Source organism: Sinocyclocheilus rhinocerous, unplaced genomic scaffold (genome assembly GCF_001515625.1).
Source record: "Sinocyclocheilus rhinocerous isolate Xijiao unplaced genomic scaffold, SAMN03320098_v1.1 scaffold622, whole genome shotgun sequence".
Lineage (NCBI taxonomy): Eukaryota > Metazoa > Chordata > Actinopteri > Cypriniformes > Cyprinidae > Sinocyclocheilus > Sinocyclocheilus rhinocerous.
This window is the reverse complement of record NW_015641438.1, coordinates 240,224-266,196: the sequence shown is the minus strand read 5'-3', so window position 1 is coordinate 266,196 and position 25,973 is coordinate 240,224. Positions and strand designations below refer to the sequence as shown.

General features: G+C 35.5%; 1 protein-coding gene across 1 annotated transcript in view; it reads right to left on the bottom strand.

The window, feature by feature from the left end:
- rims2b (regulating synaptic membrane exocytosis 2b) overlaps window positions 1-21,569 on the bottom strand; it is a 170,119-nt gene extending 148,550 nt beyond the window's left edge. The window contains exons 1-5 of the mRNA XM_016571540.1: window positions 21,340-21,569; window positions 20,742-20,905; window positions 8,814-8,852; window positions 7,393-7,479; window positions 2,081-2,291 (exon numbers count right to left, since the gene is read on the bottom strand). Of these exons, the coding sequence (XP_016427026.1) occupies window positions 2,081-2,291; window positions 7,393-7,479; window positions 8,814-8,852; window positions 20,742-20,887 (483 nt within the window). The 5' untranslated portion in view covers window positions 20,888-20,905; window positions 21,340-21,569. The remainder of the gene's footprint in view (window positions 1-2,080; window positions 2,292-7,392; window positions 7,480-8,813; window positions 8,853-20,741; window positions 20,906-21,339) is intronic.
- Between the last annotated feature and the right edge of the window lie 4,404 nt (window positions 21,570-25,973).

The window sequence follows — 25,973 nt, the reverse complement described above, 5'->3', positions numbered from 1 at the left end:
TTTAATCAATCAGCATTAAAGGCATTATATCAAATATGAAGTGTCCTCAGAATTAAATGTGTTTTTGGGGGGGTAAAATGTTATATATATACATGTATATATATATATATATATATATATACACTAACATTCAAAAGTTTGGAGTCAGTGTAATTTATTTATTTTTTACTTCAAATTCATAATTTTATTCAGCAGGGCACATTAATTTGATCAAAAGTGACAAATGTCACAAAAGATTTCTATTTCAAATTAACATTGTTTTCATAAAAAAACATATATATATCATGGTTTCCACAAAAATATTAAGCAACAACTTTTCAACATTTATAATAATAATAAATATTTCTTGGGCAGCAAAACATCATATTATACTGATTTTGAAGGATCATGTGACACTGAAGACTGCAGTAATGATGCTGAAAATTCAGCTTTGATCACAGCAATAAATTACATTTTAACATATATTCAAATAGAGAACATTATTTTGAACTGTAATAATAATATTTCACAATATTACTATTTTTTAACAGTATTTTTGATCAAATAAATAGGAGACTTATTTAAAAAACATTAGAAAATTCGAACTAACCACAAACTTTTGAACAGTAATGTAAATATATTATATAAATAATGGTAGTATAAATATATTAATAGTCCTAAATGTTTAATTTTCTTTCACTGTAATGGGACAATAATCTGCCAGCAGCATGTGACAATTAAGTGCATTATTTTTGGATACATCCGATTGTCATTATAATTCAACTTTTACAATATTAATGGTCCATGATAAAAGGGCTTGTGAGAATTTAAACATAATGATAAAACCATAAACAGAAAATAAACACTAAGAAAATGAGAAGCTGCAGAACAATTTGTCCCCCTGCAGTAAATGTATGCGAGAAAGTGAGAGTGCGATGAAATGGAACGTGAGCGAGAGATAAAAAAAGAAAAAGAGAGGAACAGAGAGAAATGAACTGTAATATTAGTATTGATTCACGTATTCAAGTCTAAACTTCAATGGTTTACTGACTACTGTAAGACAAAACTGCAGTCAGACAAAAAAATTATAATAGGTGTTTGAAATCAAGAGGAAAGGCCTGAATCACTGTGTGGAGTATAATGGGAGACGATGCCCACTAGTGGAAACAGTACTGAACAGCCTGTGCTGGTTTCACTAAAGGGGTCATATGATGTTGCTAAAAAGAACATTCACACCAGCAAGTCCACCTCTGAATGGCTGAAGAAAAACAAAATGAAGACTTTGGAGTGGCCTAGTCAAAGTCCTGACCTGAATCCTATTGAGATGCTGTGGCATGACCTTAAAAAGGCGGTTCATGCTCGAAAACTCTCCAATGTGGCTGAATTACAACAATTCTGCATAGATGAGTGGACCAAAATTCCTCCACAGCGCTGTAACAGACTCATTGCAAGTTATCGCAAACGCTTGATTGCAGTTGTTGCTGCTAAGGGTGGCCCAACCAGTTATTAGGTTTAGGGGGCAAACACTTTTTTCACACAGGGCCATGTAGTTTTGGGTTTTGTTTTCCCTTAATAATAAAAACCTTCATTTAAAAACTGCATGTTGTGTTCACTTGTGTTATCTTTTACTAATATTTAAATTTGTTTGATGATCTGAAACATTAAAGTGTGACAAACATGCAAAAAAATAAGAAATCAGGAAGGGGGCCAACACTTTTTCACACCACTGTATATGTGTGTGTGTGTGTGTGTATATATATATATATATATACAATTTGTAAGTAATCCACCCAGCTCTGTATAATATATTCTGTCATATAGTTTGTTTATACATGAGATCAAGCGCTGTGGAGGCAGACAACAGCAGCAGTTAGGGAGACACTCAGATATTGGAATATTTTGGGGCTTTATTTTCTTGTTACATTTCAGCACCCTCTTGTGGTCACGCGATTAAATGGTGCACTTACTGTGTGATCAAAAGCTGCCAAATCCAGATACAACATGAAAGATGTAGAAATACAGCATACAGACACAGGGCCACATAAATGAGGTCTTTGTATAATCTACAGACTCTATGGTGAGAGGGAGAAGTCAGACATACTTTGTTGGAGCGGAGGGAGACGCGTCCTCCGCAGCGCGCGCAGAACTTGGTTTGGCAATAAGAACAGACGTGGCCGCAGCCATCGGCAAACTTGGTTTTGTGGCAGATCCCACAGGTGGGTGAGTCTCCCTTCTGCTCCGGGTTCTTCTGAGCCTCCTCTCCGATCTTCTTCACCTGGTCCTTGTACATCTCAAACTGCTGGTGCAGCTTCCTGTGGAGAGCAGAGACGGACATTTAGTGTTTTCTTGATTTACGGTGTCAGGTGTGAAGAGCTGCTCCTGGATCAGTCTGAGTTTGTGCTGTGACAGGTGTGACACCTGTTAATTAACATAAGTGCAAAACTCATCAGGAATATGAGAATAATTCAGCCACTCGAGTGCTGTCATGTTCAGCATATCCTCCTGCATGTTACTGCAAAAAAAAGAGAAGAATTTCCACAAATAGGATGCAAAATAGAGTGTGATACTTGGAAAAAATTATTGTGAAATCTTGTGAAAAGAAGTATATAACTTTAAGAAAACGTTCTTTTTGTCCAGCTCGAGAGGTCAAACTAAATATTATGAGCTGTTTTATGATTGTTTATGAGGGTAGCAATTTTGAGGGCATGCCTGAGTACAGTCATGTAATTAAAAATGTTTAATAATAACAATAATTATTTTCTAGAAATAAACTTTACATATTGTATAAATAAATAACTGTAAAAGGTTCTAAACTAAAATGATTGAGATTGAGGAAATGGATTGACTTTTCAAACTCTCATGGCTATTAAAAACTATTTTATCTTGGTGCATTGGTTGTGAATTTGTATGATCTCATTCATATGTTTTCTTACATTTTTTTTACACCAGGGTTAAGTTTAGGGATAGACCTTCATGCTGGCTTTTTTCTAAATATCATACTTTTTTTTTTTTCTCTCATACGCCAAATAGTACAAATCATACAAATTCACCAAAATATAAAATAAATGTGTTTTCTCAGGTTAAACTTTTCATGTTTACAACTAGCTATACTTTTCCTGTTGTATTATATATTATAGCTTGAAAGCTGTTCAGTGAATGTGAGATTCATGGCTTCCTTGCTTCAAAAAAAAAAAAAAAAAAAAAGTTATAAAACCCCAATTTGTACCACTTTTTGTTGCTGTCAACTAAAACTATTACAAATCTTTTTTTGTAAATTGAAATAAAGCTGAAACAAAATAAAATATAAATATCAGGCGATAAACTTAAAAAAGAGAAATGTTGCCTTGAAATAAAGTTTAAACTGAAATAAATAAGTTGAAGTTGTAAAATGATTAAATCTAAACTGAAATAAAAATAAATTAAAGCTAAAGAGAAATAAAAAACTAATAAAAATGACAAAAGCACATAAAAACACCAAACTACTAAAGATATCAAAATTAAAATGAAAACTGAAAAATGAAAATAAAACCTAATCCAAATATGAATAAATAGTGTAATAGTAAATCAATTTTACTAAAATAACACTATTTTGTTCTGCATTCAAGTGCAAATAGTAACTACACACTATTATCTACTCCTAAGTTATGCATATTAGTACCTAACAGTATTTTACTGTAAAATTACATTAAATGTAATTACATTTATTCACCGTATATAGTATGGAAACTTACTATTATCCAGTTAACAGGTGTTTACTGTAGCATTTTTACAGTCTTTTACTGTTAAAATCACAATCATTTTTTACAGTGTACATATTAGTACCTAAATGGTACATATATTAGTACCTTTTGAAAGAGTACCGCCCCATTGACAGATTTTGTACTTTTATTTCTGAGAGTGTATAAAACAAGGTAATTGTTTGGTACATGAGTGTTGTGGTTCTTTGGGTTTTAAGAGAGCACTGGGGATGTAAACATGACTTAAGTTCTTTATTCTGTAGTAATTGCATTAATATAATAGGCTTGACACTTCTATTCCTAATCTACATTCATCAGTCAAACCATATTGAAACGAGACCCACTGATAGGATGCGTCTAATACTTTAATAAGACTCGTAAAACACGGGGATGAGAGAGTGTGCCTGCTTGACAAGATCCAAACCTAATGCAGACAGACTCGATCAATAGTCTATCCCGAGCAAACACTTACTCATCAGAAGTTTATTGATGCGGAGGGCGTTTTCCATTGTTTTAAAGTCGCTTGGAGCAGTGAAGTATGTGACAGGGACGGGTTTTACTGTACATGCACTACACATCATGACATTCAGTTTGAGTCCCAGAAAATCGATGGCGTCCACACTGAAACGATCCGACACTGTCTCTCCGCATCTGGTGTCATTGGTCATGCGTGGCTAATGGATTGAGCGTGTTGTGATGACATACAATTTAGTAGATTGACAAGACGGTCCATTCAAGCATAACAACTTTAGTACGCACATACGGTTGGCAGTGTTTTTATCTATATGTGCACATGGTAACTTTCACATGATCTGCCCTGCTAATGCAGCCATGGGTACTTTTGAGCCCGGAGCATTTCTTGGTAACACTTTACTTGAAGCCTTTTTATATAATGCATTATAAACATATTTTTAATGCATTAATTGAGCATTGTAATGCACCTTATAATGCATTGTATGATCCCATGAATAATTGTAACCACAGTTATAATGCATCATAATACTGATCTATTCATTGTTACACCTTTAGAAAGTATAACGCATTCAAACACATGACAAACAACCAGATGTAACAAGGAATCTGCAGATATTATAATTCATTTTGACTTTATGAGAAGATATAATGCATTATACTGTACATAAAGGCTTCAAGTAAAATGTTACTCATTTCTTTTGTAGTATAAATATAGTGACAAACCATTCACTATATATGGGGTCTAACCCACTAGAGCACCACACCAGTTTTGCTTGGCCCAACTGGATTAAAGGAATAGTTCACCAAAAATGAAAATTTGCTGACAATGTACTCAGCATCAGGCTACTTAAGATGTAGATGAGTTTGTTTCTTCATGGGAACAGATTTAGACAATTGTATCATTTCATCACTTGCTCTCCAATGGATCCTCTGCAGTGAATCAGAATGAGAGTCCAAACAGCTGATAAAAACATCACAATAATCCACAAGTAATCCACAGCACTCCAGTCCATCAGTTAAAGGGGACACCGGATGCAAAATTCACTTTTACATGGTGTTTGCATATAAATGTGTCTTAGCAGTGTTTGGACACAACCACCCTACAATGATAAGAATCCATTCACTCCTTTTTTTTTTAATCCCCAAAAAACCTAAACAGTCTCAATTATCAAGCCGTTTTGATTTTCTGAGCATTATGACGTCATATTGCGCAGGCCCCGCCCATGGCCGCTGACGGACTCCAGTATTAGCATATTTCCACCCTCAGCCAGTTGTACGCTGTCCGCTATTTTCTCCACGCTCAAGCAGCTGTAGTGACAGCAATATCTCGTAAGCAATGCCAGGGCCTGTATTCTTAAAGCTTCTAAGAATCCTCTCAGAAAGCTCCTAATTTTAGCTAACCGCAATTCTAACTAGGAATCTTATCTTAAAGCTGCAGTCCGTAACTTTTATTGGTTAAAAATGATACGAAATCAATATTTGAGCAAGTACATAACCAGCCAGTGTTCAAAACTATCGCCTTACTTTAACCCGATTCACAACGTTTAGCTTATAATAATGTTTTCTAATTTGAGTGGTACGGGTAGAATATCCACACCGGTGCGGTGACTGACTGCCACACATACTCCTCAAAACATTAGATTCATCCGCGCTGCAGCCGTGCCGCCTCACCACCCACACAAGCTAGATAATTCTGCACACAGCTGCAATTCCATGTTTTCAAACAGAGATGGCGACAAAGAGGCAAAATTTACGGACTGCAGCTTTAAGAGGGATTCAGGACCAATCTGAGAGCAACTCTGAGCGAGGAAAAGACAAAAACTTTCATCTTAGTGAGGAGGCGGGGCCGACCCATTAAATCCTAACTACTGTGACTAAAGAGCTTACACATACCGGTGGATTAACCATTACAGAAACATAAAAAATGATTTGGTAATCTATCTATCTATCTATCTATCTATCTATATATATATATATATATATATATATAGATGTTGTTGTGTCTCTAATAAGACCGGTCACAAACATGATCCCTGTTGCACGATCTAATCTAGTGTCTAATTAAGCAACACATTTCTTCTCCCTCTCCGTCTTTCGGCTATTTTCTCCTCTGCTAAAGAAACTCTTAAGCCTCTTAAAAGTCCTCCTCTCTACTCCTAACACTTTTGGACCTTAAGAGCTCTTTTAAGGGTTAAGATGCTTTGTGAATCTCTTTTATCTTTACTAGGATCTTCTCTTTCATTTTAAGGGGAAACGGCCACTTTTCTACAAATTTTTCTTTGAATTTTGTCACTAGGACAACTCTTTGCTCTGAGAATTTTCATGAATATGAGTCCAGGTGTTTTGTAGTTGGATGTGAACATAAGAGTCTTCATTTTCTCCCGACATCAGAGCCACTGAGGACGCAGTGGATTAGTTTTATTTTTGATGGTAACACACCACCGAATACACACAAAACGGAAGAGAGGGGCGGGGTGAGCAGTAGCTCATTATCATTTAAAGAGACATGCACCGAAACGGCTCGCTTTGAACAGAGCTGTTTTTGACTAAGGAAAAAGGGTGTTGTTTTACACGACCATTGATGAATTTTAACCAAAGTATGTTACAGACATTTCATGAAGACCCTAAAGAATCATACACTTGTTCAGATGACAATATCCGGTGAAAATGCTTATTTGAGTCATATATTCCAAGACATAGGCTAGAATCTGTGATTGCGAAGTACAGTAAATATCCACACCGGTGCGGTGACTGACTGCCACACATACTCCTCAAAACATTAGATTCATCCACGCTGCAGCCGTGCCGCCTCACCACCCACGTGAAGTGAAATGCTGCATGTTTGTAAGAAACAAATCCATCATTAAGACATTTTTAACTTCAAACCGCTGCCTCTGGCGTAAATATGAGTCCTCTATCCATAATAATGCTTCCTCCAGTGAAAAAGTCATTTTGACTGAATCAGGAGAGAATTATTTAATCATTATTGTGGTGTTTTTATCAGCTGTTTGGACTCTCATTCTGACGGCACCCATTCACTGTAGAGGATCCATTGGTGAGCAAGTGATGAAATGCTACATTTCTCCAAATCGGATGAAGAAACAACAGCCTGAGGGTGAGTACATTTTCAGCAAATTTATCTTAAAATACATCTTTGTCGCCATCTACTTTCAGCAGCACTTTCAGTATCAACTGTACTTACGGCTTTGGCTGCTCCTCACTGGTGGACTTTGACTGGGGCTGAAGAACATTACTAACCAGCTCAGTGATTCCACTGAAAGGGTTCCACCTGTTCAGACAAGCACAGCAACATCAAGTGGCAAGAACCGAGGGATGTGTTTCTCTCTCTTCCTCATTTGCTAGGACGACACCAAGGAATCCCAAAACATTTTGTTGAACGGTGCTGTAATGTTTGATTGCAACTGTTTGTAAGTGTGTGTGTGTCGAATCTTCTAGCTGTTAATTTCAGTTCATCCAAAAAGGAAAATTCATCATTTACACACCTTCATGTCACTGCAAACCTGAACACAAAAGGGGATGTTGAACAGACTGTTTACGCTGCTCTTTTTCAGCTAGGATATAATATTTCCTTTTGTGTTCTAAAAAAGAAAGTCAAACAGGTTTAGAATGACATAATAGTGAGCAGAGTTTCAATTTTGAATAGACTATCAATGTTTGAACTACGGTTCAAACGTTTGGAGTTAATAAGATTATGTATGTAAGTATTTATGAATTAATGAAATATTTTTTATTTAGCAAGGATGCATTAATTGGCCAAAAGGGTCAGCTGAAAAATGTCATGGGTTCCACAAAAATAACTTTAACTTTACAAATCATTTTAAAATGTAATAAATAAATAATTCAATTTTTACACTGCAAAAAAAAAATTGGAAAAAAATTTCAATCTGTATTTTTATTTTTTTATATCTAAACACCCTTAAAACATGTACTTCGGAACAACAGACATTAAACCTTTTAGATCATTGTTTTTGTTATTTTGTTTTAAAAAATAAATTACCGATACCAAAATTTACTAAGGTATACTATTAAAAATTAAATTAAAAAAATACTTTTTACAAATTAAAATATCTTTGTTAAATATATAGTCTCTTAAAACAAGTCTAATGCCATTTTAACTTAAGTAAACTGATCTTGTTTGAAGGATGCTCACATAGTTTTACTGACAAACAAGAGAGTACTGCATTAGAATTGACTAACGAGAGATGAGTGATCGGAGAAACAGCAGCATTAGGACTGAGAGAGGAGAAAGAAGACACAATACGACAGCAGCTGAGTATGAATCACAAGAGGACAGTAGTGCTGTATTACTGGAGCATTGTGGAGGAGCAGCTGACATGTACACATGGATCACTAGAGCAACACGAATGTGCTACTGAATGGATTAAAAGGTTAGTAAGGGGAGAGAAAGCAGGAACAGTTTCAGTAAAAGCACTGTATTAAGAAAAGTAGAGGTGATGCTATACAAAAGTAACCGACTACAGGACATCATAGAGCCAAATAACTGATCACAGGTCAGCTCTCAGGTATGTGTCACAGACAGCAAAGGGTGGAAAAGGAAGGCTGAGAGCTCAAAGTACGCTGGAAGAGTTGTCTTGTACTCACTGAGCTGGCTGAGGCTTTGTGTCTTCTTTAGGAGGTTCCCTAAAAAGACATGTTCAACAGCTCAGCACACACACAGGGCAAAACAAGAGACTAAATCAAACACTGATGAAGCAGAAACAAATGAAATCATGGCATAACTAAGTCAGAAAACTAAAATAATAAATAAATATTAAGGCTGCCAAATGAATGTCAACGTATTAAATATTTATTATTATTATATTAATAACATTACATTTCATGCAATAAATGCTATTTATTGTCATTTTAGCATGATTTGAAAGACCCTTAAAGGGATAGTTCCCCCAGAAATGAAAATTACCCCATGATTTACTCCCCCTGAAGCCATCCTAGGTGTTTATGACTTTCTTCTTTCAGACAAATCCAATCTGAGTTATATAAAAAAAATGTCCTGGCTCTTCCAAGCTTTATAATGGCAGTGAATTGGTGTTGAGATTTTGAAGCCCAAAAAAGTGCATCCATCCATCATAAAAAGTGCCTCACACGGCTCCGGGGGGTGAATAACGGCCTAAGAAAAATCCATATTTAAACCTTTATAAACAGTAATCTCTAGCTTACGCTAACCGTCGCTCATGCGTTCACAAGAGAGTGGCGTTTCAGTAGATGGTGCAGGACGGAGGAGAGAGCAAAACACTGGTCACTAATTAAAAGTACAAAATGAGGATTTGTAAAGGAAAATGTCGGAGGATTTCGATATAAGCCAAGAGGAGACTGGTTTTCCTTTGCTGTTAACAAAACTTGGTTCTCGCGAGACTAGCATATTCTATGCTAGTATATGTCCTACGCCATCCGCTAGAATGCCACTCTTTTGTGAATGTGCGTACAAAAGTTAGTGGAAGCTAGAGATTACAGTTTATAAAATTTTAAATATGGATATGTTTCTTACACAAACGCATTGATTCACTTCAGGAGGAATTTATTAACCTTTGTTAACCCCCGGAGCCATGTGGAGGACTTTTTATGATGGATGGATGCACTTTTTTTGGACTTCTATTGGACTCAACAGCCATTCACTGCCATTATAAAGCTCGGAAGAGCCAGGACATTTTTTAATATAACTCAGATTGGATTCGTCTGAAAGAAGAAAGTCATATACACCTAGGATGGCTTCAGGGGGAGTAAATCATGGGGTAATTATCATTTCTGGGGGAACTATCCCTTTAAGAGTCTTTCAAATCATGCTAAAATGACAATAAATAGCATTTATTGCATGAAATGTAATGTTATTAATAATTGGGTGAACTATTCCTTTAAGAATTATACATTTGCTTAGGCTAATGTAAATTTGCTAATTTAATCATCAAACTTTTGAAGTTTGAAATGTGGATGGTTGGTGTTTCTCCAGTGGTTCAGATGGTACAAGTGAGCTGGAGATTTCACGAGAGGACTGTAGTAAAAATGATAAACGCACTACAGATGATTCTGTATCTTAAAATGGAAATATTTTTGGTATTTTCAGTATATTATTCTCATCTTTTATTGTTTTGCTTATTTCTTATGCATCTGTTGTGATTGTTTTATAATCATTTTTATTTTATTTTATTATGTTAAGCAATTACATTGTGTATGAAATATGCTATATAAATAAACTTGCCTTGCCTTGCTTGTATTTTGATACAAAATTGATCAATTTCAGCATCTGAGAAGAAGTAACTCCAGAAAATTATAAGATAAATCTACTGGCAGCCCTAATAAATAAGTAGATGATTATATAAATAAACATAAATTAAAAAAAGACAAAAATACATAAACCAACATGAATATGAAAATCATATAATGAAACATTTTAACATAAAGAGAATAAATAAAAAGAAACAGAACTGTTTTGCCTTATATGTGACTTTTGGTATTGTGTGTAATATGCTATAATATTAATCTTTAATCTTAAGACCTTCTGTGTAGAATACCACTAATGTTAATTAGCAAACCACACCTGACCTAAATATACTGTACAATTAACACATCGCTGAGAACTCAAATTTACCAACATCGTTATAACTTGAGATCCACAGATCTCCACACCCACAATGCTCAGCAAACAGTAGCACATTTCCATACTGTTCTCACTAGTTCTGCAGCATACAGTATGCACACCATACGCAATATTATGCAAATTTTCTGTATGCATACAGTCACCATATTGTAGTATACATCCAGGATGCACTGCATGAAACACCATATCCCACAAAGCAATGTGCTTGATGTGGCCTTCCACATTAATGAATAAACTGGTTATTTCTTTTTCATGTCTATAAAAAATGTTTGTAATTTTAACAGTAATAGACTGTAAAAATGCTTTGGTAAAAATCTTTCAATTGTTTAACAGTAAGTTTCCTTACTATAGTGAAACATTAATAAATCTAGCGGCACGTTTCAGAAACATTTACAGTAAATACTGTGAATTTACAGTTTTTGTAAATAATTTACAGTTAAAAACAAATTTGCAGTGCCAGAATTATCTGTGACAGCTCACATTTACAGATTCATTTTAAGAGATCATAAATGGCTTTTGTAAGTACAATAACTGTGGTTTATTCATAGTGACAAAAATTATTTATATATATATTTTTGTGTGTGTGTGTGTGTGTGTGTGTGTGTGTGTGTACGACATTATGTGCACCGATATATTAGTGTTTACTTCAGCATGTGGAAAAGCTTGTGATAAACTTTGATTCATCATGTGACTTTCTCATTACCAGCTGTATTTTTATAGTGGTTGTCAGTATATTATAAAGGTACAACCTTCTAAAAAAGATTTTAGTAGGTTGGAAAATTTACTTTATATCAGTTAATGAAATACACATTATTTTCATGTAAATTTTAATTCAATTCGTAAAACCTAAAATGTTGCTATACCATATTTGTTTACAGCAAAGTTCCAGCAACCACAGCTGACATTTTTTCACCATAAATTTCAATGATTTTTTTTTTATTAATTTGTTTTATTATTATTATTATTATTATTATTATTATTATTTGTCCAGACTTACATAAGTTAAAGATATTTTACAGATAACTGGATAAAAAAAAAATTAGACTATATCTGGATCTACATCTAATGTAGAATAGTAAAATTTGAATTCTTTAATGTTGCATTTTTAATATAGTATATTTAATAGTAAACCATGTACAAGGCTATACTATAATCACATGCAACTGAAAAAAATGCAATTACTGTACTGTTGTTGTATACACTAGTCTGAGTGAAAAGAAGTATACAGTACTTATATAGCAACTTTTTTAAGGCTGAGCCAATGAGCATAGGTTACTATAAGTGTTAATCCTGTTACACAACGTCTTCACACAGCGGACCTGGCATAAGACTCAACTTGAAATTGAGGTCTCATAAAAGCTCATTGACAGAGATGTGTTTACAGCATACCAGGGAAAAAAATGAAATTCCCGGACTGTCATATGGAAATAGTTTATGGTCAAAGAGCAGTCCAGTCCTGTGTGGTGTGCAGTGGAAACCCCTGTGTACAGTAGGTTTGTCCAGCTAAACACTGTGTCTCTCTGAACACGTAAAGAGATTACAAGCTGTGATCAGCCAATCAGCACCAGCGCTTCTAAATGCCCGACATTGAGTCCTAATGCAGCTCAGACGCAGAGATCAAGTGCACTTACACCACTGTAGCACTACTCCTGCTGCTTCTTCAATATGCAGTATTTATTTGTGTACAGTATGTGCGCTCTGCATGCAGGGAATACCTGCATGATGCAGTATGTACAGTACAGTTTTTCAAACTAGTATGCAGTGTACAGCAAATACCGCCCAGTATGCAGTAAAGCAGCACACAAGTGTTGCATTTAGGGCCTATGCACATCTTCTGTCCTCATTAGATCAGCAGTGTTCAGCTCATTCAGATATTATGGAGATATTGAGAGTGTGATCCAGATATTCTGAACATCGTGAGGAGGGGAATTTAGCTTGACTTTTAATATAAAGCCAGTTTGGATGCAGAATGGTTCTCCAAAATCCCCAGTTATTCAGGTTACACTTTTATATTATTTCGATAGTCCACTTTAGACTTTCTACTAACTACATGTCAACTAACTCTTGTTAGAGTACTGGTAGACTGTTAGGGTTAGTAGAATAAGTACTTGCACAGTTACTTATAGTCAGCTGAATGTCTGTTGTCTATCAAAATAAACAGATATCAAGCAGACAGTCTTCTAATACTCTAATGACTGCTAGTTGACATGTTTCAAAGATACTTGTAGTTAGTCGAATATCTAAAGTGGATTATCAAAATAAAGTGTTACCATTATTAACCCTGTGTGGCATGCAATATGATATCAATTAGGAAAAAAATATTTGTGATGTTTTTTCTTGCTTAAAATTGGACACTGTTACAGTATCAATAAACATTTTCATAATTTTAAAATTGATGTATTTATTAAACGTTTGTTGCCTCAAGGCAACATTGTACCACAATGGACAAATGTAAACATTTTACATTTTCATGCAGAAAAAAGAAATATATTATAAAAAATATAAAAAATAAAAAATATATATAGGGTGATATCAGGTATATATCAGGGTAATGCCAACTTCAGGTGTTACCATGTTGTGTAATAATGTTTGAATGGAGTGTGAATAGAATATGCCTTGTGGCTTTACTCTGATGTTTGTCAAGTGACGGACCATTTAAAGCAAAAGTAGCCGACTGTACAGTAGATGAAACTGCAAATCACAGAGCAACTGAATATAACAATATAAAACACATCCTTTATTATTCATACATTTATTACATAATATAAAAAATAATAAACTCACAAATTTCCATTAAATATGTTAAGCAAATTCATTAAGTAGCTAAGTGTATCTGACCAGGCAGCCAATCACAGAGCAGCTGAATGACTGAACAATCAATGACATCACTGCACAAGAGGCACAACGTTCCCTAATTCTTAAACGCTGCACTCACTCGGTGTGCTGTCTAGAGGAATACCCAAAGGCCTATCTCTCTTAAATCTGTCTTTGTGTGTTATGTCACTTTATGACGCAATTAAGAAGACATGCAGTCCATTCAAACTGCAGCTCAGATGTGCAAAGAAGCCAATCCAGACTCTGAATTTAAAGCTGAACGCACATAGATACAGCAATGTGTTTTTATGCAGACAAGTTTATTTGTCATTTAACAGACGGGTTTTTCCAAAGCAAATTACGGTGCGCTAATTTCCGGGACTGTCCCGCTGGAGCATGCAGGGGTTAAGTGTCTGACCCAATGGCACAGCGGTGACAGGCGTTTTGCAGTAATTAATTTCATATGTGACTCTACCTGACGCTAGGGGTGTGCGATACTGACAAAAAATAATATCTCGATATTTTCTTGGATTTTATCGATAACGATAATTAGACGATATTTTGCTGAGTGTGTTATTGTGCTGGTATCTTAAGGACTACCGTGGACAGCTCACTCCTAAAGTTTTTGATATTCTTCATATTCTGTGTGGTGGTCCGTTCACTCTGATAGAAATTCATCTTTTCCAATAAGTTTCGTCTCTTAATTAACTTCTTGTTTTTTGAACTGTTGTAAAAAATCAATATTACGTTTGTAATCATTTGGAGAAAAAAACGGCACTCTTTGTTGATTAACTATATGAGATTATATAAATATATACATTTTCTGTCCCCATATCTTGAATTTTGTGATCATTCTAAATGTATTTTAATTGAATCATGCAGTGACAGAACGCACTCTAAGTGCGCACGCGCACTAGTCTAGACTTCACGTAATGTGTGCGTGCACTCTGTACAGGTGTTTTGAATGGTTTTTGCAAAATACTCGATAATGTCAAATTGCACATCGTTAAAACAACAATTACGATATTATCGCAGACGATATATATCGCACACCCCTACCTGACGCCAAGCAACAGTTACATTACCAGACCAGAGCCTGAACCAAACACAGCAGTTATCTGACATAACAGGCTCAATCCCAGCACAGATGAAGAAGTGTGCATCACATTTCGTTGTGTGAAGTTTGCATAGTAGTTTGCATCATGCTCTGCGAATTCTACTGAACCGTGAGCAGCACATACTTGCAGGCATATACAGTATGTGCCATAATGCTAGATGCTTACACTGAAAAAGAAATTGGTGTAGGATTTACTGTGAAACAGTCATCACTCAGAAATTGCTAGTAGACTCTAAATAAACTGTAAAAATATAGCACAATGGACTGTATTCATTTGAAGGATTTTTCTGTATTTTTATTTTTATTTTTACCTGTATTTTGAAATTCACACCGCATTGCATTGCGTTTTAGAGTTAACGGAAATGTCTGTAAAATTAATGGATAATGTTCCAGTAATGAGTTGCCACTATTTTTTTATTTTTGTTATTTTACAGATTTATTTCTTACAGTGTATGTTTCACATATAGCTACAAAGAAACATATAGCTGCAAATAATGCAGTTGAACTTTGAAAAATGATGAATTAAATGAATTGTAATTGTAATGAATTAAAAAAAATTTTTTACATTGTAGTAAACTAGAAGTAGTCTCATAAAATAAATAACTTGTTTTTAATTGCTTTATTTTATTTTTTATTATTAACTCCTATTCTTTCTGCATTGTTTTTTTATTACCCTTGTGAAAACAAGTTCACTTTAGCACACCTTTTAAAAAATACCTTATTACAGAAATATTATACTTTAAAAGAATATACTGAAGTATGAACTCAATGTAATGTTTTCAGACACTTAATTGCATGTTAACCGTAATTAAATGAAGATTTATTATAGTTTACATTTATGTTACACGATGAGTGATTTATTTATTTATTTATTTATTTTGACACACTTAGGATATTTCTATGTAATTTCAAAAGCTGGCAAGTCGGGATGGTCAAACAAGCAAAGAAAGTTTTGAAAGAGCCGCTTGTTCATACTCAAGGCTACCTATGAATAGCTTAAAGCTGACTCTGCACAATAAACTGGAATATGAGAAAGAATCTCTAAAATAACATCTGTTGTCAACAAGGGATGAGAGTTTTTCCAGCATCAGAGGTTTATCAGACCACAACACTGTTTCGTTCTCTATCTGAGCACAAACCCAGCAGACACGTCTTAAAGCAGAGTGTGTGTGAGACTTCAGCACTACTATTATGAAAACAGACAAGCAGAGACGAAGATACAAACTCTAACATATTGCAGTGGGTCTGCACTTACTTGATTAATACTTAACCGGCACTTGACTGACTTAGCAAAAACTCTCAAATCTTCGTAAGAAGCCTCTTTTTTCCATAGATCATCACTCTGAGCACTTAACACTCAGGAGTGAGTGAGTGCACAAGATATGGACTTATATCTTCTAGAAAGCACCATGTCGCCTCCTCAAATGACCATTTGTGCGCTGCTTTTTTAGCACGCTCTGCCAAAATACATTTCAGCATCAGCCGCTGATATTAGGGATGTGCAAAACTACATTCAAAACGGCAGGGGTCCCAAGACAAGTTTTTAAAAGTTGAACTGTTTTAACTTTAATTTCCTATATTTACACATGCACTGGCTAAAGATGTTAATCTGAATGTATACAATATTTTTTGTCTAAAACGAGTTCAAATTTAAAGTGAAAGTTCACCGGTAGCCATTGACTTCCATATTATTGCTTCCATACTATGGAAGTCAATGGCTACCAGCAACTTAACTGTTTTGTTTACCAACATTCTTCAAAATATCTTCTTTCGTGCTCAACCAGAAGAAAGAAACTCATACAGGTTTGAGACGACACGAGGGTGAGTAAATGATGACAGAATTTTCATTTTTGAGTGAACTATCCCTTTAAGATGGGTGTTTCAACGTATGTTTTAAATCCAAATGCTATAAATTCAAGCTTGATTTGAACTTGAAGTAAGATCAACTTTAGAAACTAGACTAGAAAGCTCTTCTAAAATATGTTTCTTGGATGTTAAGAACGTATGAAACTTAATTGCACATTTGTGCACTGCAGGTGAACTGCACAGACTACTAATTAATAGCACAGCGATCAGATTAAGCCACAGTATCCAACCCAGATCAGAGAGATTGACATCTGACCGACTGACTGTGAGATCTCCAGTGGCACAGGCCTTACAAAACTGTGTCAGTCAAACAAGGTCATGTCAGGTGCTGATACAGTCGTAGACAGAGATTAAGTTCATTTAAAGGAACTTTAAATACAGTCTCTCCAACGGAATAAAACAATGTTTTCACAACATCAATGATTTCTCATGCATTTTATTGAGAGATGTGTGCTGTTACATTTTTTACATCACTGTTACATGATTATTTATATATATATATATATATATATATTAAGATGTCCTTGGTACTGAAGTACTAAGTGACATTAATTAACTACATGTACTTACTATATGGTTAGACTTAGGATGAGGGTTACATTTTAGGTTAGTTGCATGTAATTAGGCATAATTTATTGTTATTACTATAGTAAGTGCATGTAACAAGGACGCTGTAAAATAAAGTGTTACCAAAATGTCTAACTTAAAGCATAAACAATAGTACTAATGATATTAGCACCATTGAGAAATCATGGTAACACTTTATTTTACAGTCCTGTTCCACATGTACATACTATGTACTTATTATTGTAATTGCAATTACTGGGCAATAACTAGGTACTAACCCTGAACCTAACCTTAACCCATGTAGTTAAATTATCCAGTACTTTCTTAGATAAGTAGGCCTACACTGTAATTACATGTAAGTGCACATACTGTAAAATAAACTGAAATCACATACTAATACAACAGCTTGTTGTATTCCTCACTTGTAAGTTGCTTTGGATAAAGGTGTCTGCTAATAAATGAATGTAAATGTAAATATAGCAGTTATTCATGTGGACTATTTGGAAAATCTCACTTAAGTTTGAAATGTGTCCTAAATGCACAAAAAGCTTTCAAACTCAGAAGTTACTTTGCTGTGTTTGAGTCTGGCAGTAAACGCATTGATTTTTAAACTATCAATGTCCTGTTATACTTTCAACACAAGAAGAGTGTGAACAGATCGTTTGGGGTGGAAGTGAAAATCTCAAACATATGCACACATACTGTTCAAAAGTTTGGGTTGGCAAGATTTTGTAATGATTAAAAAAAAAGTCTCTCATGCTCACCATTTGCTCAAAAATACAGTAAAACAGTAATATTGTGAAATATTATTACAACTTAAAACAACTGTTTTCCATTTGAATTTATGTTAAAATGTAATTTATTCCTGTGATCAAAGCTGTATTTTCAGCATCATTCCTCCAGTCTTCAGTGTCACATGATCCTTCAGAAATCAGTATAATATGCTGATTTGCTGATCAAGAAATATTTCTGATTATTATCAATGTTAAAAACAGTTGTGCTGCTTAATATTTGTGTGGAAACCATGATACACTTTTTCAGGGTCCTCTGATGAATTAAGTTCAAAAGAACTTGATAAAGAATATCTCTTTGGTTTTGAGACTTTAGTCTTTGCAACTTCAGGGATCTTATCTATGCACAATCAGCTTGTAACACTCCAAAGAGAAAGGAAAACTTGAAATCGCATCATATGACCCCTTTAAAATAAAAACCTTTTGTAACTTTATAAATGTATTTACTGTCACTTTTATACAATGTAATGCATCCTTGCTGAATAGAATTAAAATAAAAAAAAACAGTGACACAGTACTGTCACAATGAACAAATAACTAAACTGAATTTCAAGTTACCATTCCAGCAATAACCCAGACATGCTGGCATAATGCAGAATGTTGAGCTATAAGTGATATGGCTTATCAGAAACATGAACTTTGAATAACCAGTCTGATCTGCCAAAACAAAAGCATGATAAACACAGTTTTGAGACATCAAATCACAGCAGTATCCCAACAGTACACTTTAGAAGTGTGACAGTCAAGACTGCAGCATGCACATCCACTGACTATCAAGTGATAATACAGGAAAAGTTTCGGTTTGTTAGTTCATAAGAGAATAGTCTCAGCTCTCTATCAACAAACAGGCACGTGGCAGAGGTGTAGCGCAGCTGAAGCTCACGCTGTTTGGCAGTGATGCTGGTCAGGTGGCCTACAAACAGACTGGCACAGCACTGGAGGTTCACTGGGTTCAGTCCAGCCTCGGAACGTAGAGCCAACTGGGCCACTCCAGTAAATAATATGCCTGCTCGCTCTAAACACAGAGCCTACTGCATCTGAGAGCAAATATTAATGGCAAGAAGCAGAACCAGAGCACAAGACTGCTAGATAAACAGATGGTTAATTATACGATAGTTGAAATAAATATTTAAAAATCTTTCCAGTGCCTTGAGCAATAAAACCATCAATTCTCAGCATTCAGTTTGTCTCTAGTATATATATTTAAAAAAAAGCTAAATCTAGTGTGTAGCACTGATTATATATAGAAACACCAGATGACTGTAACACAGTGGACTCCAGGTTATGAGTAGTTCATGATCATGTGACTCTTTGAACAGACGCTCAGATGTTCTTGATTCCTTTGAAGCACAAGATGATCTTTTGAATCTTTTTCAAATCATGCTGGAAAACAGGATTATCAGGAACTTGCGGAGCTCATGCAGATCAAATGCTGCATTAAAACAAAACAGGGATATTTTCCAAATCATGCTTATTTTTTCACGCTGTTAATATAATATGTACTGGAATTTGTATTAAGCTACAAAAACAATAGCATTTTGACTCAACAAGTGCAAATAAATTTTACTTTTTGACCAATATAGTCAAAAATACAATTACTTACATTTGATTAGTAACCTAGAAATAATACAGAATCTTCTTTGTTTCATGCCATAAAAAAAAAATTCAGAAATATATATATATATTAAATAGTGCAGAACAGTGCAGAATCTTAATTTCACACCATAAAAAAAGTATATTCAATTTTTCAAAATTATATATTAAATTACATATTTATATGATATAAATATAATTTGTAATAAAATGTGGGTAGCACTTTATTTTACAGTCCTCTTCCGCATGTACATATTATGTAATTGTTATATTAATTACAATAACTGGTTAATAATTAGGTACTAACCCTGAACCTAACCCTGAACCTACCCCTAAACCTAACCCATGTAGTTACCTTATATTATCCAGTACTTTCTTAGTTAAGTACACTGTAAGTACAGGTAAGTGCACGTACTGTAAAATAAAGTGCAACCATAATTATATATATATATAGTAATTACACAAGATTTACAGTTTCAGTGCTGTTTCAGACAGAATTGGAGGAAGTATAGCATGTCACTCTGCAGGACACTGCTTTCACTGCTTGATATCATGTCAGCTATCTCTGTACACACAAGATAAACAGTTGCACCGTTGCAATTAACAATGCATGTCAAGCAAACACGAGCACACACACAGAAAGGCTGAGCTTTCCGTCAGCAGCACACACGGCGCTCATGCGTGCATGGAGTCAGAGAAAACACAACACACATCCGCACCGCGAGCACTGGACAGCGCCGTGGTGCTGAAAACACCGCGCCACGGCAACCGCAATCGCGCAAATGCGTCGCGTTAATGTTTAACGTCTGACCTATCCGACACAGCACGCATTAAAACGTGTAGTAATATCTGATGGGATTTTTAGCGAAGATGGCGCCCACAGCTAACCCAGCCCACCAGAGCCGCACAGAATGAGCACAAGTGAGGCGAAATACTACATCCACACGCGGCACGAGCGACGCAAAGCCGCCAGGCGCGTGACATTGACCCCTCCGACGGTTAACCCGGGCGTTTTGTCCGAGCTCGTGTCAACAACAGCCTAATATTGACAGTCTACGTAAGCAGACGTATTAAATTTCAGGAGACAGTCGTGCTGAAAATGACTGGGAGCCCGCAAAGAGCCCTCCTCGGCCCCTATTAAGGGTGCTGAACACAACCAGCTGGCTTACTTCAGCGTGGACTGCTCTTTCTCCTCCTCTTTCTTCTGTCGCTCCATGACCGAGAGGATGATCTTCCTCTCCTCCTCGGTGAGGTGGCTCAGGTCCGGCGGAGCGGGAGCCGCAGGGGACGCGGCCGGGGCCCCCCGAGCTGACATTCTCAGGTGTAGATGCTGCTGAAAGAGCGATAAATGAACATTAAGTACATCTGCAGAGACCCCATGCAGCCTACACATGTGCTCTTGCTATATAATGTTTGTGTTTATGGGATGCATAACTGTATTGATCTCATCTAAATGGCACTGTGATGCTGAAGAGAGCAGACAACTGATGGTTTTATAATAACACATTAGCTCATCTCTAACACCTTCACACTCTGCCGGTGTATGTGCATGGAAGATTCAGTGGTACATTATTGGCTGTAATCAATATAACCCAGTGACAGCATGGGAAACGCGTGTGCAAATGTAGTTTGTCACGCTGGCTCATAAAAACAAGCATCTTCTGAGAATAAGGTGTGAGAAAGCCCTCTGGCTTCTCGCGTTTCCGGGAGCCGAGGGCATCCCAAGCATGCCTGTCGAATGTGTGTGGAGACAAAACGGGCGCTTGCCTTTTATTTCGAAATCATGGTGAGTGCAGTCTAACCCATGGCTGCTGCCGCTTACGGAGAGCTCTCGCGCATCGTCCAATGGTAGGGCGCGCGATCCCTTATTGCGGTAATCGCTTCCCCGCGATTCCCTCCTGGTTGCCGCCGCTGCTGCTGCTAACTCCAAGAGATTTCTTGAATGCACAAAAAATGGATGCGGTAGGGGAAACGGTCCGATAGGAGAGCGAGGCGGAGCGACGGTCTTACGTAGGACAAAGATCAGATGGTCCGGGTGCGCAACTGCGCGGGCGGGGGCGGGGGCGGCGGAAGTGTGCGCTCCCCGACGCATTCATTGACATGAGCTGGAGCTGCGATGAACGCTATGGTGACAATCCAGCAACCAGATTTTTTTTTTTCTGGCTTATAATTTTTTTAATTGTTTATGTCACAGACTGTTGTGAATTAAATCTCTGTCTATTAGTTTAAATTATTTTTTTCCCCTCCTCAGACCTCTTTAAGAAGTATGTTACCTAACTTAATGCCACTGCCATCAAATCATCCACGTGTTCTTGGAAGAGCATTATGAAACTAAAAGGCATAACCCAAAACTAAGTATTGGCAGATTATAAATTAAATGTTTAAGTAATATATTTTAGCTTTCGTTCAATTTTGGACATCATTGCACGTTAGGTAGGCCTACATCAATCAAATTTACACTACGGTTCAAAAGTTTGGGGTCAGTAAGTGTTTTTTTATTCAGCAAGAACTAATTACATTTCTCAAAAGTAACAGTGAATGCGTTTAAAATGATAAAAGATTTCAAAATTCAAATAAATGCATTTTAAAAATTTTTTTATTTTTTATTGAAGAATCCTGAAAAAAAAAATGTATCACGAAGCAGCACAGCTGTTTTCAGCATTGATTGATTGATTACAAGAAAATCAGCATATTATACTGATTTCTGAAGGATCATGTGACACTGAAGACATGGAGTTATGGAAATTCAGCTTTGATCACAGCAATAAATTACATTTGAAAATATATTCACATAGAAAATAGCTATTTTAAATTGTAATAATAATTCACAATTTTTAGTTTTTACTGTATTTTTGATCAAATCAGTGCAGCCTTAGTGAGTAAAGAGACTTCTTATAAAATCTTGAAGACCAATTTAAACAACATGCTCACTGAACAAAGAAAACAAGGAATAATGCAATCATATTATGCAATGCAAGTTTAATGATTTCATGATGATGAATACTGTGTTAGTGACTTGTCTGTGTCGTTCATTTCTTTACCACCACATACAATCATCAATAATCACTGACAATCGTTTCTAATACCATATAACATGTATTTTTATTGTGGACAAACTGCCTTTCAATTTATAACATTTTATGTAATAATAGACCTAAATGTGCATCATCTTTGGAGCAGGTGTGATGTTATATATGAAACATCTACATCCTCGTATGTGTATATAATATATAATATACCTGGCAATAAAGCTCATTCTGATTCTGATTCTGAAATGTTTGAATAGTTTTATACATCTACAGCATTACCTAAACAGTTTAGAATAAAGACATCAAAATGATGAAAATGGAAATCAAATTTGAGCTTTCACCTTTTGTCAAGATCACAGCATCTACTCACTCAGCACCTTCTTTCATCCAGCTTCATGAGCTGCATACTGGGTGAAGGAGTTCATAGGTATCCATTAAGAAAAGAAAATACCATTTTGGTTTTGAATTTAAATTCATAGGAAGGCACATTTTATGATGTACTACTGCTGCTGCTGCTGCTACAACACAGATCATAAACCTTTAGGTCGAAATGGCAAATATAAATTCTGTCCAAAGCTGGTGTATTTTTTCCCCTGCAGATTGCTGTTTAAAAATAACAACAGGTTTTGCAAGTCGTGTGAGGGGGGGAAATATTCATGTATTCATTCATTTTTGAGTACCTTAAATATATACTCAGTGTTGGGGAGTAACTAACTAGTTACATGTAACGGAATTATGTAATTTAATTACAAAATAAATGTAACTGTAATCTGTTACAGTTACTGAGAAAAAGTGTGTAATTTAATTAAAGTTACTTATGAAAATGTTAAAGATTACAACGGGAGTTACATCTGAATATTTTCACACACTTACAGTTTTGATTGATTTCTTTATCAAAGTGCATTAACTGCTCTAAAATATGAGGCACCAATGTTTCAGGAGTTTAGGACACAGAATAGGACACGTGCTTATTTGATAACAGTATTTAATCCCATTTATTTGCTGCTGACCTTCAGTGATCCAATTCAGCCATACTAATAAGCAGAAATTACACAAGATAAACTAATATTTCTTCTTCTTTTTTTTATTGCTGAAGAGTGTTGAACTTTCTTCTTCTGTGTTCTACTGTACAGACGTGAATTTGCATTTCCTTCAGCCTGAGGCTTTTGGTGTGAAGGGGCTTTTATATTTGCCAAAAATATAACTTTTTATATTAAAAGCAAACAAGCAAGCCCTTTAGTCTTTGCAACTTTACAGATCTTCTTTATGCACCAAGAGCTTGTAACACTCCAAAGAGAAAGGAAAAATTGAAATCGCATCATATGACCCCTTTAAAAGTGACATTACAGACATTTATAATGTTAAAAAAATATTTTACATAAACACTTTTCTTTTGCATCAAAAAAATCCTATTTTTTTTTTCATATTTAAAAAATATTAAACAGTAAAGACTGTTTTCAACATTGATAATAATAAAAACCATTAAAAATTGAGCACCAATAGTAATTGATAATAATTTGTCACAAAATCAGTTTTGCCATCACAGAAATTAATTATTATATTATACTCACACATACAGCAGTGAGTACTGAACACAACTTACACACAAACTGTGAACACACACCCAGAGCAGTGGGCAGCCATTTGTTCCAGCACCAGCTGGAGCAGTTTGGGGTTCAATGTCTTGCTCAAGGGCACCTCAGTGGTATTGAGGGTGGAAGAGAGCACTGTACATTCACTCCCCACACCTACAATCCCTGCTGGTACCGAGATTCGAACCCGTGACCTTCAGATTACAAGTATGACTCTCTAACCATTAGGCCACAACTGCCCCTCATCTATGATATCAGAAACATTCAACATTTTATGGTTTCACTTTATTTTGATGGTTCCTTTAACACATTCTGTTGACTATAAGTAACATTGCACCTACATATCTAATAACTCTCATTAGAGTATTAGTAGACTGGTAGGGTTAGGGTTAGAATAAGTTGACATGTACTTGCAACGTTACTTATAGTCAGCAGAATGTCTGGGAGACCATGGCAATAAAGAGTTAGCAGATATTAAGCAGACAGTCTACTGATACTCTGATGAGAGTTAGTACACATGTAGGCCCATCCCAAAAGGGACCATCAAAATAAAGTGTTACCGATAACTGTTTTATTTTCTATTTGGGTTTGTGTAACTATTATACTATATCTTATGATTTTAAATAGGTATTTAACCTCAGAACGATCTCAAAGTAAAAAGAGGTCATTTCCTTCAGCCTGAGGCTTTTGGTGTGAAAGGGCTTTTACATTTGCCAAAAATCGAACTTTTTATATTAAAAGCAAACAAGCAAGCCCAGCCCAGATTTAAAAAGTAACGCAAAAGTAACGTAACGCATTACTTTAAATACAAAGTAACTAAGTACCGTAATAGGTACTTTTTAGGAAGTAACGCAATATTGTAATGCATTACTTTTAAAAGTAACTTTCCCCAACACTTGTAATAATAAGTCGTCCTCAAATATAGCTCACGCTCACTCTCAAAACAGATTTCTAGAGCCTGTGGAGAGCTGTGAATTACGTCACACCATATGCGATGGCGATTGGCTGCTGTGACGCACGTCGCTCCGCCCACCGGTCTGCGACAAGACCATGGCAATAAAGAGTTAGCAGATATTAAGCAGACAGTCTACTGATACTCTGATGAGAGTTAGTACACATGTAGGCCCATCCCAAAAGGGACCATCAAAATAAAGTGTTACCGATAACTGTTTTATTTTCTATTTGGGTTTGTGTAACTATTATACTATATCTTATGATTTTAAATAGGTATTTAACCTCAGAACGATCTCAAAGTAAAAAGAGGTGCTAAAGTCTGATTTTGTGGTGGCTGTAACCCTGCCTGCTTTAAATGTTTCAAAATGATTAACAGTTGAAAACAAATTTAGAAAAGTAATCAAATGTAATCAGTTACATTACTTTAATAAAGTAACTTACACTACATATTACGTTTTAAATAGGGTAACTTGTAATCTGTAACCTATTACATTTCCAAAGTAACCTTCCCAGCACTGTACTATATGCGTCTTATTAGAATAGAATAGTAGAATAGTTCAAAATAATATGTATAGCACATTTACTATAAATATATAAATAGTAGGTTACAGTAAATATAGTGTAATAATCAGTGTTGGGGGTAACGCATTACAAGTAACGCGAGTTACGTAATCAGATTACTTTTTTTCAAGTAACTAATAAAGTAACGCATTACTTTTTAATTTACAAGAAAATATCTGAGTTACTTTTTCAAATAAGTAACGCCAGTTACTTTTTTTCCCCATTTATTGATTGAAGGGCTCTCCTGTCCCCTTGTTGCGAGAAA